General features: G+C 35.7%; 1 protein-coding gene across 5 annotated transcripts in view; it reads left to right on the top strand.

The window, feature by feature from the left end:
* The window catches only part of UMAD1 (UBAP1-MVB12-associated (UMA) domain containing 1), a 79,132-nt gene that overhangs the window by 58,632 nt on the left and 6,505 nt on the right, over positions 1-13,995 (top strand). For all 5 annotated transcript variants that reach the window (XM_064676599.1, XM_064676595.1, XM_064676629.1 and 2 more), the window contains one exon: positions 580-665. In XM_064676599.1, the coding sequence (XP_064532669.1) occupies positions 580-665 (86 nt within the window). The remainder of the gene's footprint in view (positions 1-579; positions 666-13,995) is intronic.

Here is a 13,995-nt window from a genome sequence, read left to right as displayed (position 1 = left end):
ATACTGGGGTATTAAAAAGCAGGCACGATGACCAGATATTACGGCTTGTTTTCATAAAAAGCTTTTCCAAATATCGCGTTGTACTTGGGGGATGTGACCAGTCAGACCTGGGGGACTGATGACAGTGTGGAGCAAACATGCATGGACCTTGGGTGTCATTGGCTTTCCAGGCTAACTGGGCATGGGCAGAAGCTGGCTGCTTTTGCCAAAGGCTTCTGCCAGGTGCATTGGCTCTGACTAAACCTCTGGACAAAATGGAACAGGACAGCCAAAACCAACAAAGAAGTTAAACTACAGTAACTCGAACCCTTTCATTTAGAATTGTTGTTGCCAGTCTGTTTAAGGAGTTAAGTAATTTAAATAATTGACACAGATTTGTTCCCAGGTTTTGCAGACCACTTCTCAATTTTTTTCTCTTTACTTGCATTCAAATTTGTAAAATACAGATGTGGTAACAGAGTTCTCCGTTTCTCAGGGAATCATATAATTTGATTTTAGGAAGACTGATGATTTTTTCTTATTCTGTGTAAAAGATGAATGATTTCAGTGATTTAATAGGTTTTTTTTTTACTTCTCTAGGTGACACAGTTGATGATCAAAGTAGAGAGTCAAAGGATAAAACTTCATTTCCGGAGACCAGACCAACATATAACCAACCTCCACAGGTAGGGGACTATTTCCTTTCGTATACATGATAAAACTTCCGTAGCAGCTCATTTAAGAAGCGTGAATGTCCTGCAGGAGATGGTGTCACCATATTCTCATCTTCCATCATAGGCTGAGTGACTACTCAGCCTTCCTTGTCATCTATCATAAAAGCAGCACTGCTACTGGTTAGACGGCAATAAATATCAAGCTCACCACTATCGATTTGAAAAAGAAATAGTAGAAGGCTGGGCTGTATGGTATTGCTGAGTATCTTATTTTTATACTTGGGTTGTGCAAGCATGAAACTGTATCTAGAATGTTAATGAATTGCATAGAAGCATTAGTGTGGTGAGTAGTGATGGAAAATGTCACACATTTACGTAAGTCATTTATTTCCACAACTACCATTATAAGTAAGGTGTTGTAAATGTGTGAGTATAATTAGACTGTCCTTATTGTATGTTTCTTTTCTGTTTCACTATATGTGGCTGTAAATCTGGACTTCTGTTTCTTTCATTTATTAAATATTTGATACATGTTTACTGAATAAATATTTTTCAGAATATTTCTGCATATGATGTACACGTACTTTTTCCTCCTCCTCCTCTGAAAATATTTTTGCACTAGGTATGAGCCTGTTTTCCATTGCCATATAGTTTTAGATATTTTCAAAATAACTGAGAGACATTTGGCTTGGAGTTTTTGTGCTTTTGTGGTGGTTCATTTTTTTGCTTAACCTATGCTGTCTGTCTTTTCTGTATCTAGCCTTTGAACTAACAGTGTTTGTCAGTCTGTCTCTTTTCAGTGCTATTTCAATATCTATTATTGCTAAGTATATCAGAGATGTGTGTGACAATGTTGCACCTTCAAGAGTGGTCAATATGTATGTGAGATCTGTAGTCTTTTTTAATTTAAAATTAAAACCTGTGTTCTATACCAAAATCTTTAATTCATTGTAAGTAATGAGTGGTTTTGTGGAAGTATGAATAAGTTCCAATTAATCACAAAGTTTTTAATCTGACTTTTGGATCCATGCACATCTGAGCCAGGGTGTTTTGCAGCTGAAGTCCTGTCAATTTGGGCAGTATAACAAATAGGTGTTGTAGTTACCTACTGTACAGACATAGTTTCCTTTGATGTGATGTTCTTGCTGGGTATGGTGAACTGCCAGTTATTGCAGCATTGGTGGTTTGTTCAATTCTGTAGAATTTTAGGAATAGAGGAACTTGTATAGATTCTGAGCTGTATCGGTTAAAGGGAAGAAGAAAAGTCTTCAAAGTAAAATAGTAGATATTACAGTGAAAATAAAAATTTGTTTTCACCTTTCTATTAAAAGACTTATATGTCACAAAACTACTTGTATGAACTGGCTTGCATCAGCATCAGTTAAATTAAGATACAGCACTTGGTAGTATCTATGCTATTCATTCCAGTCTAGATAGTTTTTGGACTTCACATTTAGTCAAAGGAATTCTCAAGTTCTCAAATTGAGTAACTAAGGATCATAGCAATTAAATGGATAATTCTGGCCCTTAGGAAAGGAATATTCCTATTTTCAGTGGTGAGTATATTTTTATAAATTTGTGGGAGAACTGTACCAATTTAGAGAAACTGGAAAAACATTGTATTACATATTCAATGTATCACTGAGACATAGAACATCAATTTAAATAATAACTTTGTTAGCATTAAAACACGAATACTTGATAAACATAGAACAGTATGTTATAAGATACTTGTTAGACTGCAAAGTAGCATCAGATATTTGTAGTGCAGAACTGAACAACAGCATGTTTAGTTCATCAACTGCATGTTTCAATTGCTGGAAATTTGCTTTTATTTTTAAATATAAACTATTTAACAACTTATTAAATATAAACTTTGTGGAACATGGAAAGTGCTTTTGGAAGTGTGATTTAAAGAAGGATGAAATAATACTTTGTTCATGGATCACTTCCTTATTCAAAGGGGAAATGAAGGTTGAATTTGATTTTTTGAAGAAAGTATTTTCTGGAGCATTTTTCGATAACTGCCATCATCTTTGGAATTTCCCATTTACTTAAGTACTATTGTATTTGTTCACTGTACAATTACTGAATTTTCAGGTACATATTTATGTATAATCTTGTACAGATAATTTAAACTAATGTACAAATAAATATTCACACCAAAATCATCTTGCTGGAACTAGGAACTTGTTACAGAATCTCTTGTAACAATTGCCATACCTGCAGTCAGCGTTATTTTTAGATGTTTCAGTATTGCATTCATGTTAGAGGAACTGCAGATATTTAGAAACTTGTTGGAGGAAGGGTGTTCTCAAAGGCCAACTTTAGCCTGAACATTTCATCTTCTGCTTCAGACAGTAGGAACAGAAGCTCATGGCATCTCCATCTCTGCGAGTAGGGACAGAGGTTTGGGAGGGTCATCTCCCGATGCCGAGTCAGTCCTAGAGGGACATGTTGTCCAGCAGGATAATGAGTGCTCTGGGCCTAATCAAGCATGTCTGATCCCACTGAAGTTGCTTCAGGCTCATGAACTAAAAGTCATACACATATTTAAGTGCTTTTCTGGATTGGGTCCAAAAGGGTTAGTGCTCTGCAGGGCCAAGAGCTTAAATTAGTCTCTTTGTGACTGCGAAATACAAAGCTTCTAATTTTAACTGCAACACCATCATAATGGAAAGAGATACTCTGTTTTTATTTTTTATGTTTGTGATTTTTCCATTATTTTAATACAATTTTCAGATAATTCAATCTTTATCTGCTTTCACTGAAAAGGTTATAGAAAATGACAGAATGGAAGGGTTAGTTTTGATGTATGAAGAGTGCTAGAAACCCCATTTTTGATTATCCAATCATTTTTGAGAAGGAGCTATTCCACTGGTAAAGCAAATTAGTGCGACCGTGTATTTTTGCCCTACTGTGAATACAATTATGTAGCATATCTATTAGGAGACATAAAAAATATTTTTGACAGATGGTATGGCTGTGAATTAGGATTTATGAAGATTATTGTATGTCTGGTGTCCAGGACACCTGGGATTATTACATTGATGTAAGACACAACAACAAAAAAAATTACATTTCTGGTAATCACTGCAGTGTTTTGTATCTCCCTACTGTCACCTTAAGAAGCAGCTCATGTTCATTTGATATTGCACTTCTTGATAATCTGACATGTGCTCTTTAGCCAACAGATGTCAGCAGATTTAATGGGTGAAAACTGTACCAATAAATGTATTAAAATAAACTACCAAAAACAAGAGCCATCTTTAGATTGTAAATTAAGATTTTTATCTTGCTGCATGTTCTTTTTTTTTGTTTTTCTTTGTGGTCCTAATTCTCCCTCAGATACTTAAAAGCCATTGCCTTCTATCTAAGGAGCTTGTTATACGTTTTCTAGGGCAAGAGAGAATCCCCCAAGGGATTGCTTAATCCATAATTATCTAATTTATATGTTGTTGTTATAGCCACTCTTAATTATATACCTTGCTGTGATACTTATCATCTTAGGACTTCGTTTTCTTTATGAATTGTATTAGTTGCGTTACGGTTCTTGTGCCCTTTCTTTTCATAATTTGCTACTGAAAGCTGAGAACATAGCAGATAGAAAGCCCGTGTTTCCTGAATGAAGTTTAAAATTATCTATGGTTTTCTGCATATCAATAATGGTGTGCACCATTTGGGGCAAGAATCTAAATAAATAAGAAAAAATATTTTTATGTCTGACCTGGCAGATATCCTCCTCATTAAAGTCATCCTTTGTAAAGCTGCTATGTGAGGATTCTAAATGGAGGTAAATAATATTTTCCTAGACATCTGGTCAGGGGACATATGAGTCAATTGAAAAGACAGAAATACTATGAGATATAAAATACCAAGGAAGAGATAATGAGAGTTGTGAATGTACAGAATAGGGGAAAAATAATTTAATTTTTTTTTACCTTTCTAGTGAAATTAACAAGTGTTGCTGAATTTGATAGTCTTTTAAGATATCCTTTAGAGCAGACCTGATGGTATAATTCAGAGCATGAATATATTAATGTTATCTTGTTTTTAATTTATTATTATTATTATTATTATTATTATTATTATTATTATTATTATTATTATTATTATTATTATTATTATTATTAAAATTAGTTGATTCTACCTGAGCTATTATTACCTGGTTTTAACTAAACCTTGGGTGTCTGGATTATTTTTACAAATTACTGGAAAAGGAGATATTACTGATCGTGTCTCTGTTCAGTCACCCAACTCTTAGGTTGTGGTTCAGGGAGTGTCATATTTAAACTCTCAAGAGGGGTGTTCTGGGCTAGATTTGTTGCATCAATTTAAATTCCCTACGTTTACTTCAGAGGAAGTATTTGTATTTCAAAATTATTGTGACCACATCGTTTGTGATTAGTTTGCTCTTTTTTGACAAAACCCAGTGTCTATCAAAAATGTTGCTGCTTAGCTCAGCTTTTTTTTTTTAACGGTCTCATAATGTAGAATTCTAGTCATGGCCTGGTTAGATTAATTGCTTGTCATATGTCATATTAACTCTAAGACCTTCTTTTTTACAGATAAAGTTCTTAAAGCATGTTGGTCCATATTTTCTCTCTTCTTAATTGCGTATGTAAAGCAGTAATCACTTAATGAAATAATGCACTCTTAAAAGGGACTGGAATAAGACTGTCTGCAGCAAGTCATCAAGCATGTACTTTTGTCTGAATGCTGGTACCATCAGAAGAAAGATATTGTGTTTTACTCAACTAACATGCATGATCATAAGCTATAAGAAGTGAAGTTTTAACATTACTTCGAAGAAGGATGACTTGTGTTTAGTGTAGGCAGCTGCAGTGGACATGATCTTTCTTAGCTTCCTTCATCCTTTGCACGTATAGTAAATAGCTGGCAGTTTTTTGAGAGGATCCATGTGCAACCACAGATGGAAATTATGTATGAAGTAGAGCTGCCATATGACAAGAAGGGCACAGTATATGGTTGTGATCTTATTGAGAATGAAGGTAAATAGCCCATTCAGCTAAAAAAAAGAACAACTATTACATATTACAACTATCACTATGCAATAGCATGTTTAGTTTGTGAAGCTTCATTATACTGTAATGTTCATATTGCTATCTGTTTGATAATTGACCGAAATATTTAAGAGGCTTTTTCATAATAGGAAGATCTCCAGAACATACGGACCGGTGGACTTCTGTCTGCCCTCAGCAGTTGGGCAAGGCAGGGGGAAGGGCAGGGTTTATGTATATACTATGTATAAAAATATTAGGTATATGTACATACATATGTAAAATTTAAGCAATATGATCATCCATGAGAAAGTCTCCTTCTCATGTCACAAAGGATTAGTTGCAGCGGCCTCACAAACAGCATTTTATAAACTCTGATTTGTACTATCTATTGACCCAGGATCAACACCTGGGGGCGTCTTGTAAGACTATAATCTTGTAGGGTTTTTCTCAATTCTGAAGTGAATAGTTAGGCTTGTTATCTGTGTAACATGACACACAGCTGGGATTATTTCAGATACTTAGCAATGACAATACCATCAAGATGCAATGTCCATTGTCTTTCTCTTAAAGGAAAACTATATTTTTAGATATAGGGAACTTGAGTGAGAATTGGGAGAGGTGAATTGACCTGGTTGTCACCAACTTCCTCTCTGAACTTAATTCATTTTCAAAAAAGTAGTGCAGTGCTGTCTTACAAAGCACTTTTCTATAGCACTTTGCAAGTGCGAAATACTCTTAACCCTTTGTTTAACTTCAGTTGAGAGATCATTATAAGAATTGCTGAAGCCTTAGAGTCTTTTAAAGTGGAATATGAATGTTCTGTCTGGCCACCAAATACATGTAAACACAATAAAGGGATTGGAGCATCCATTCCTCCCACAGCCCTGCCTGTGGAGTCTGGAGTCAGCGCTGAGGCCAGTTTGTACAATTTGTGAGGTTTGAGCAACAGAAGACAAAAATCACATCCTCTGGGGAAAGAATGACAGACACACAAGTGTGGTATATTTTCATAACTTAGTGTCTATAAATAGCAATGTATATACCCACAGGTAATAAATTCATAAAGTAGTATAATTGGGCTGATTTGCAGCCTTTTTACACTGAGAGCTAGGCTTTAGTAAAGTAACTTACACACCAAATGGTGATGAAGGCATATGCATCCAGAAGCACAGTTTGCATACCTCCCTGTTTAGCTTGGGCAGGCACTCACTATATGCCTGAGTTAATTATGTGCTTATTCAGTTACACTGGTTGGTTATTTGTAGCAGGAGATGCTCAAACTGGGTGCCCAGATGTTCCCATCACGTTTTTTAGCCTTTCTCTAATTTCGGGATCTTCTGAATAGCTTAATCCCCAGATAAAAGAACTGATTATCGTGTGTCTCTTGCCCAAATACATGTGGTTAGACTAAAAGCCAGTAATGCTGGTTCACTTTGCTGCTGTCAACAAATTGATCCTGCCTCTCAGAGCAACCCTTCTGGGCTTTCCAAATATTAAAATTGATCTACAATGCAGTGTAGATCATGCATCACTTGATGAGATTGTGTGCGAATATAGCCTGATGGTACAGTGATATTTACAATGTGATGCATTAGCATAAAACGGTGGGTGAAAGACTGTAGTATAGGATAGCTTATTAATAATTACTCTAAAAACCAAGTAAGGAAAATAACAAGGTCTTTAGGTTAGTTGCACTGCCACTTCCAGGGGAAAAAGAATAACCAAACACAAAACTCACCACAAACAGCAGTGGGCAGTCCATTTTAATGGAAAGGAAGCATGACATGAAAACTGCCCCATTTCAGGCCAGAATGCTAGTATTGATAAGACAGGAATATGTTTCTCTGTACTTTCCATCAGTGTGGTTTGATCCTGTCACCACAATGGACTAGTGATGTAATTTTTGCCTTAAAAATACCAAACCAGAACTTCACAATTCTTGTCCTCCCTGTGAAAGACTGTGCATAGGGAAGCACATTGTCAAATTTTGTTCTAAAGCACTTTTTAAAAAGACAAGATAAAATGTAAGTTTATTATTTGCAATTTTCTTTTCTTTGCTCCCACAGTGTTACAAACGTTAAGAATATGTTTCTGGTGTTGTAATGCGATTAGTAGTCCTGCTTGATAAAAACAGATCTATGTTAAAAAAACAAAAAGCACCCTTCTTCCTCTTCATTGTGGTCCAATTATTTTCCAGCCATAGAGAACCAGGAGGGTCAAAGAGGCCACCTTATTTGAAAGAAATGACCAATATTTGTTTCCTTTTATTTATTTAATTAATTATTTTGCCCTTTAGTGCTTTAAGAGTCCTCACACTTTTATTCCTGAATCTCAAAAGCCTGAGCAGTAAGTGCTAAGGACAACTCAGTCTTGTTGCTGTTTGCAGACTGAAGCTTTACAAACTCTGGCTCCTGGTAACCTGTTTACTGAAGGTGGTGTTGACAAGTGCTCCAGCTACAGACTGTGTATGGAATAAATGAAAGTCAAATATCCATCCTTCCTTTTCCTTACTGACTCAAATCTCTATGGAGAGGGCAGGTGGAAAGTTGTGTTAGGAGATACTTGCCTAATTCACTTTTCTGGGATTAGAATATTTTAAATTTGTAAACTGAACATACTGCTAGTCTTGCCACATGGTTGCCATTTAAGCAACACAGTAAAAATCTCAGAACATTTCATTTAGTACAGCAATTTTTATTCACATGTCTGTGTTAGTCCATTTATATTCTTCGAGACTGAGGAGAGAGACTGTTAGGAAGATCCAAGGGTTTAATTACTTAACAAAGCTCCTGAAATGGCTGAGGATGTTGTTCCCAGGTATTGCTCTAGGCAGCTTCACCTGGGTTCAGACTAGTAATTCTTTTTTGTTCACTCTGCTTGTCTTCTTTTCTGAAAACCAAATCCAAGATACTTTCCTTTTCCTTTCCTCTGATGGAAATTGTTATTCCTCTGTCTTTTTCCTGTCATTGATATTGACATTCTAGGGAGACATTTCACGGATGTTGCTGACTCCCTCAGTTACTCAAGGAGAGATTTCCAGATTTCCTTTTCTTCTAAAAAAACAATTCTAGTTTATATTTTTGCTAATTGTTCTAATTTGCTGAAAAATTTATTGATTCTCTTTTCGTGTGAAACCATGTTTATTAAATATTTTCTTACTATTTTATGTTTAATTGTCTAAGTTCTTTTTTTTTGGTAGACAGCTTTCTTTCACGTTCAAATCCTTGGATTTTCATACACATAGTAGAATAACGAGACAATGCAATATTAACACTCATTTTAGAGCTTCTGCTTCATGGGCATCTACCATCTCAGAGAAGCTGTCATCTTTGTCCTGCCATAGCAGGTTACCCTGTTGGAGCTTCTAGAGTAGCAGGGGTTGGGAACAAGAGGTAGAGAGACATGGATGCTGAGACCCAGTTTGTCTAAGCTCCTGCTATTCAGGACATCAGCTTCCCAAAAAGTCTTCAGGATATTTTTTGCTTGAAGCAGTAGAGACAATCTCAAATCTTGCTGTCACTAACTACATCAACCAAATGTAGCTGCTAAATTAAAACAGATTATTTAAATACTGTTTATTTCAATAAGCAATTAAAGCTCTATATTAAATTAATTTCCTAGTATATTCTCTGGTTATATTGAAACTCAGTTATCTGAGTTCTGTAGTACATCATGAAGGCAGCAGTAAAATAAATGTAAGTACTTTTTGTTTCTGGATGACAGTGATGTTACAAAACAAATCCATTCTCAGCATTTATCAGACTTGTCTGTTCATTTTGCAATATATTGACTTGTCCTTCGCTTCTCATTTTTGATGGTGTGGAATGCACTTCTGGATAGCTAGAGCTGCCTGCATTTTCAATTACAATTCTTCTGGCTTGCAGTTCACTTGCTATAGTAATTTTCATGAACTTTTTAATCTGCCAGCGTACATGCTACAAAAAAAAAAAAAAACAGAAAAAGAAATCTGGCCTAGCTTAGTACCATTTCCTGGCACTGGCAGAAGCACAATGTGCTGAATATTGTTCATGTTACTTATTATAATGTATGAGATCTTTGCTATGAATAGCTTGCGTAGTACTTTGAAGGAACAGAGGAACTAAACTGTTCCTTACTGAACCCACACCTCTTTCTTTCTTCTGAAATAATTCTTATCACAATATTCATGTTGCAGGGGGGAATGTTGTCCAAAATTCACCTGTAAAGCTCAGGGGCCTCCAGAGAGGGACAGGGAGGCAGCAAGAAGAGGAACCCTGTTACTAAGGGAGCATAAATGCTGATACAGCTTTTCAATTATCATACTCAAAAGTGCTGAAATTGGTTGGGATAGAAGGAAAGATAAGAGCATAATTACTTTAGTTAATGGTGAGAAATTAAGATTTAGCATTTTTAATAAAGATTTAGAATCCTTTTCTGCTTTCTTCTTATTTCTGCTTTCTCTTAGGTTTGCAGTCTTCTTTTCATGTTGCATCTTATCCCTTTTTGTTTACAATTTTATAGCTTCTCATTATAGATGCCCACATTTGAGATGTTCTGGTTCTCTGTCTTCAAACAATTATTGAATGAAATAAATAATAGGAGTTAGGAATAAAGGAGTAAAAGTAGGAATTTGAAATAAAAATATCATTATACAGTTTTGGTTATATTAAGTTCAATATATCTGCTAGATTTATCACTAGCCCCCCCCCCCCCCCAAATATTTTCTATGCCAAATTGTTCTTATAGGGGATTGAGTAAAAATAGAACCTTCATCTTGTACTGGCTTGAGATTACAAAATTGTTATCAAAAAAATCCCAGTGTTTTTCTTCTAGGATGAACAAATGAGGTAGTTGGTTTAGACATTAGATATGAAGTCTTTTGTCGTACTTAAGAATACTTTTCAGGGTAGAATTACATTCTGTAAGTTCATAAATAAAGCTCACAAGCATCTCTAGTATTTACTAGGATAATTTAACTAACACACTTTAACTGTGGAACACTCAGAGTATCCAGAGTTCAAATGACAACCTTGCAGTTCTTACCCTCTGCAGAGAGTAACAGTTTTATAGCTGATTGAGAGGGCAAGAACCACATAGTAATTACAGCAAGTTTATTCTACATTCAAATGATAGAATTGTTCCTATAATTACACTTTTTTAATTGCTTTAATGTCAGTGAGGATGTACAAATATACATCGTTATTGATACTTAAAGTGTGGTTTAGCAAAGATTTACTGTTCTTTGCAGGCCAGGATACTCCATCAGGAGCTTTGCTGTAATAACAAAAAACTGTAGAATGTCAGAAATACTTTTCATCATTTCTTTAGAATTTTTTCTTTAAGATTTTAGTGACATTAACCTGACCTGGATTCCATTCTAATCTAACAAAGAGCTGAAAAGCATGTTTTAGAGGAGAAAGAAAAATGTCTAAAATATGTGTCCCAAATCAGTAAAAATATTCTTAAATGCTTATTTAAAAATCTGATTCTGTTTTGCTCTGAACAGCAATAAAATAAATTTGTACAGGTAGCAGGAGCTCTTTAAGAAAGACAAATCACTGCTGTATTACAGAATGAGAGGCATAAGAAGCTTGGAAACAAGAGCCCAAAGCAAATGGGAAAGCTGATTGCCATTGATAACCATTCTTTGCTTCTGAAAGCCTCTCGAAGGTCTCAGTCTTAGCCTGAAGCTTTCAGCCTGTAGGTGTGCTCTATTGCAATCCCTGACAACACCAGTCTTTGGCCAGTATAACAATCCCAGCCATTGCATTTCTGTTAAGAAGGCAAGTGACCAGAGGGTGTTTGGATATAGCAACAATCTACTGCAAGATCTCCAGCACTTCTTACATCTAATTTTGCTCTCCCAGCGAGGAGTAACTTTTTTCTTGAGTCTCTGGAGGAGATGCTGACTAAACTTTTGAATGAGCCTCAAAGGAAGAGGTGCTCTTGTTATTCACATGTTGTTTTCTGAACCATCTCAGAGGCATCTGTATTGTGCTTGTCAAGGTGGTTTTGTTCCCTTCTTACAGTTTGGTAAGGATGTAGGTCACATACTTATTGGTGTCTTGGGGTGTTTTACTGCTAATGTTTTGGTCTGGGGTTTTTTGTGGCGTATAAAACATGTCATGTCATGCACTTTCACCACCTCCAGCAAGGTTTTATTGATCCTACTTGGACATCAGAAGGAATTTTTTCATGGAAGGGGTGATTAGACATTGGAATGGATGGCCCAGGGAGGTAGTGGAGTCACCGTCCCTGGAAGTTTTGAGGAAATGATTGGACATGGCACTTAGTGCCATGGTCTAGTTGACAATGTGGTGAACAGTCAAAGGTTGGACTCAATGATCTTGGAGGTCTTTTACAACCTAAATGATTCTGTGATTCTCTTCTCTCAGCTTAAATTTTTGGATACAAACCTTGTGAGTCATTTTTCTTTTCCCCTCTCTTCATCTTTGCCATTACCGTTCTTATTTGAAAAGTGAATCATTGTCATCAATGGAGATACTAACTCTGGAATTCCTACAGATTTTCTAAGAAGGTCCATTGAATACCCTAAAAAGCATGAACTGAAACACAATTGGAAGAACAATCCTATAAGGCAATTTCCATTTCTAGATACATCAAAAAATTACTGCAGAATGCTAAATAAATTCTGAAATATCTTATGATACAATATTTCCTGTAATACCATGAAATTGCCTGAAATAAGGATAATTCTTGTATGTCACCAGTGGCATGGCAGATCTCTGTCATAATTATGATATTGCTGGATATTTACTAAATATTCTGGAAGACTGAAGGTACTGTTTGTTTCTCAAGGCTCTTTTTTAAAGAAAAATGGGTCTGTTTGTGGTAAAAAGACCACCCTTTCTTACAGAAAGTACAATTTTTTTTTTAATTAATCACTTTTTGATAGAAAACCTTGTTCAATGGTTTGGATGATAATAATGCTAGCACTGATCTTTGATTCTCCTTCAGAGCACTATAAATCCAGCTTCTCAGTACATTGTAAACTATGCGTTTTTTCATCTTTATGAGACTCTTGGCAGACTTTATGGTTAATACAAAGACATGCAGCAGATTAGATGTTTTTTTAAAGGAAGCTGAGAAACATCTTTTAAAAAAAGAGCAAAAAGGAATAACTTCCTTTAGAGGATAATTTTATACTTTGTTAATTTCAAAATAGCATCTAACACCCTTGCTGCCAGACTGCAATTAGTATCTGGTGGCCAGCTACCATATATATTTACATTGTGTTTCTTTTATCCCTGTTCATTTGGATTGTAAACCAGGAATGAAGAAGACACCTTGCTTATTTGAATTAAATTTTATTGCCATACCTTATGTAATTTTAACTGATTCTTTTAACTCCCTGCTGTTTGGTGAAACGTAAACTGGTGGATCTTCTCAGTCCATTCAATTAATATTTCTCATAACAGGATTGTGTGTCATACCATTTGGCAGTGCTTAGTTTAGCTAATGTCCAGATAATATGCTCTGAATGGATTGTATTCTGGATAAGTAAGTTAGACATTTAAGTAGAAACCAGTGTGACTAATGTGGGATATCAAATTCTCTAGGTCTTGCAGTTCTATATATGCTTGAAGAATGCATGTGTGAAAGCATAAGCCATTTCATAACCTTGACTTTGGTTGCATCACATTGCTTTGTGCTGGTGTTTGCACTGGAAGCAGCTTGGGTGACCTCGGCACCAAGGGGTGACTGATGTTCTCTCTTGGAGTGTCCAGTTCTTCGTTACATTACCACAGGTGCTATGAAAGCCTGCTTCATCGAGGTCTTTTCACTCGTGTGGCTTCTCCAGCATATAAATGAAATATGTCTTAGCTCATTTAAAGAATATCTTTATGGTTTGGAAGCACAAAAATATGTCTTGTTTGGTAGAATCTTGCACATGAAGCCAATATCTAGATATCAGTGCAGGAGTGCTCACAAATAGCCCTGCATAGCCAAGGGCTAAAGAGTCATTACTGCCTGTAATGACTACACTAGGCAGAACTGAAAAATTACTTCTTGAAACCTGAATTCTTCAGGAATGAAACTCTTTTCTTTGTATATAGATACCTAATAGATAATATAATATATGCCATAACACATATGACACACTGTGTACTAGATAAAGGGATGGGCTCCACAATATACAAGGAATTAAATTGTAAATGCAACAAGTCTGCAGCAGCCTATTTTCAGTTAACTTTCCAGGTTAACTTTGGTTAACCCAGGTTTGAGTTTTTCATACTGGACTAACAGATCATCTTCCCTAGGTTTTGTATTTTTCCCATTGCATAACTTGTTGGGATATCAGTCCAATGAAAGTAATA

Source organism: Pseudopipra pipra, chromosome 1, assembly GCF_036250125.1.
Source record: "Pseudopipra pipra isolate bDixPip1 chromosome 1, bDixPip1.hap1, whole genome shotgun sequence".
NCBI classification, from domain to species: domain Eukaryota; kingdom Metazoa; phylum Chordata; class Aves; order Passeriformes; family Pipridae; genus Pseudopipra; species Pseudopipra pipra.
This window is presented reverse-complemented; position numbering and strand designations above follow the sequence as displayed.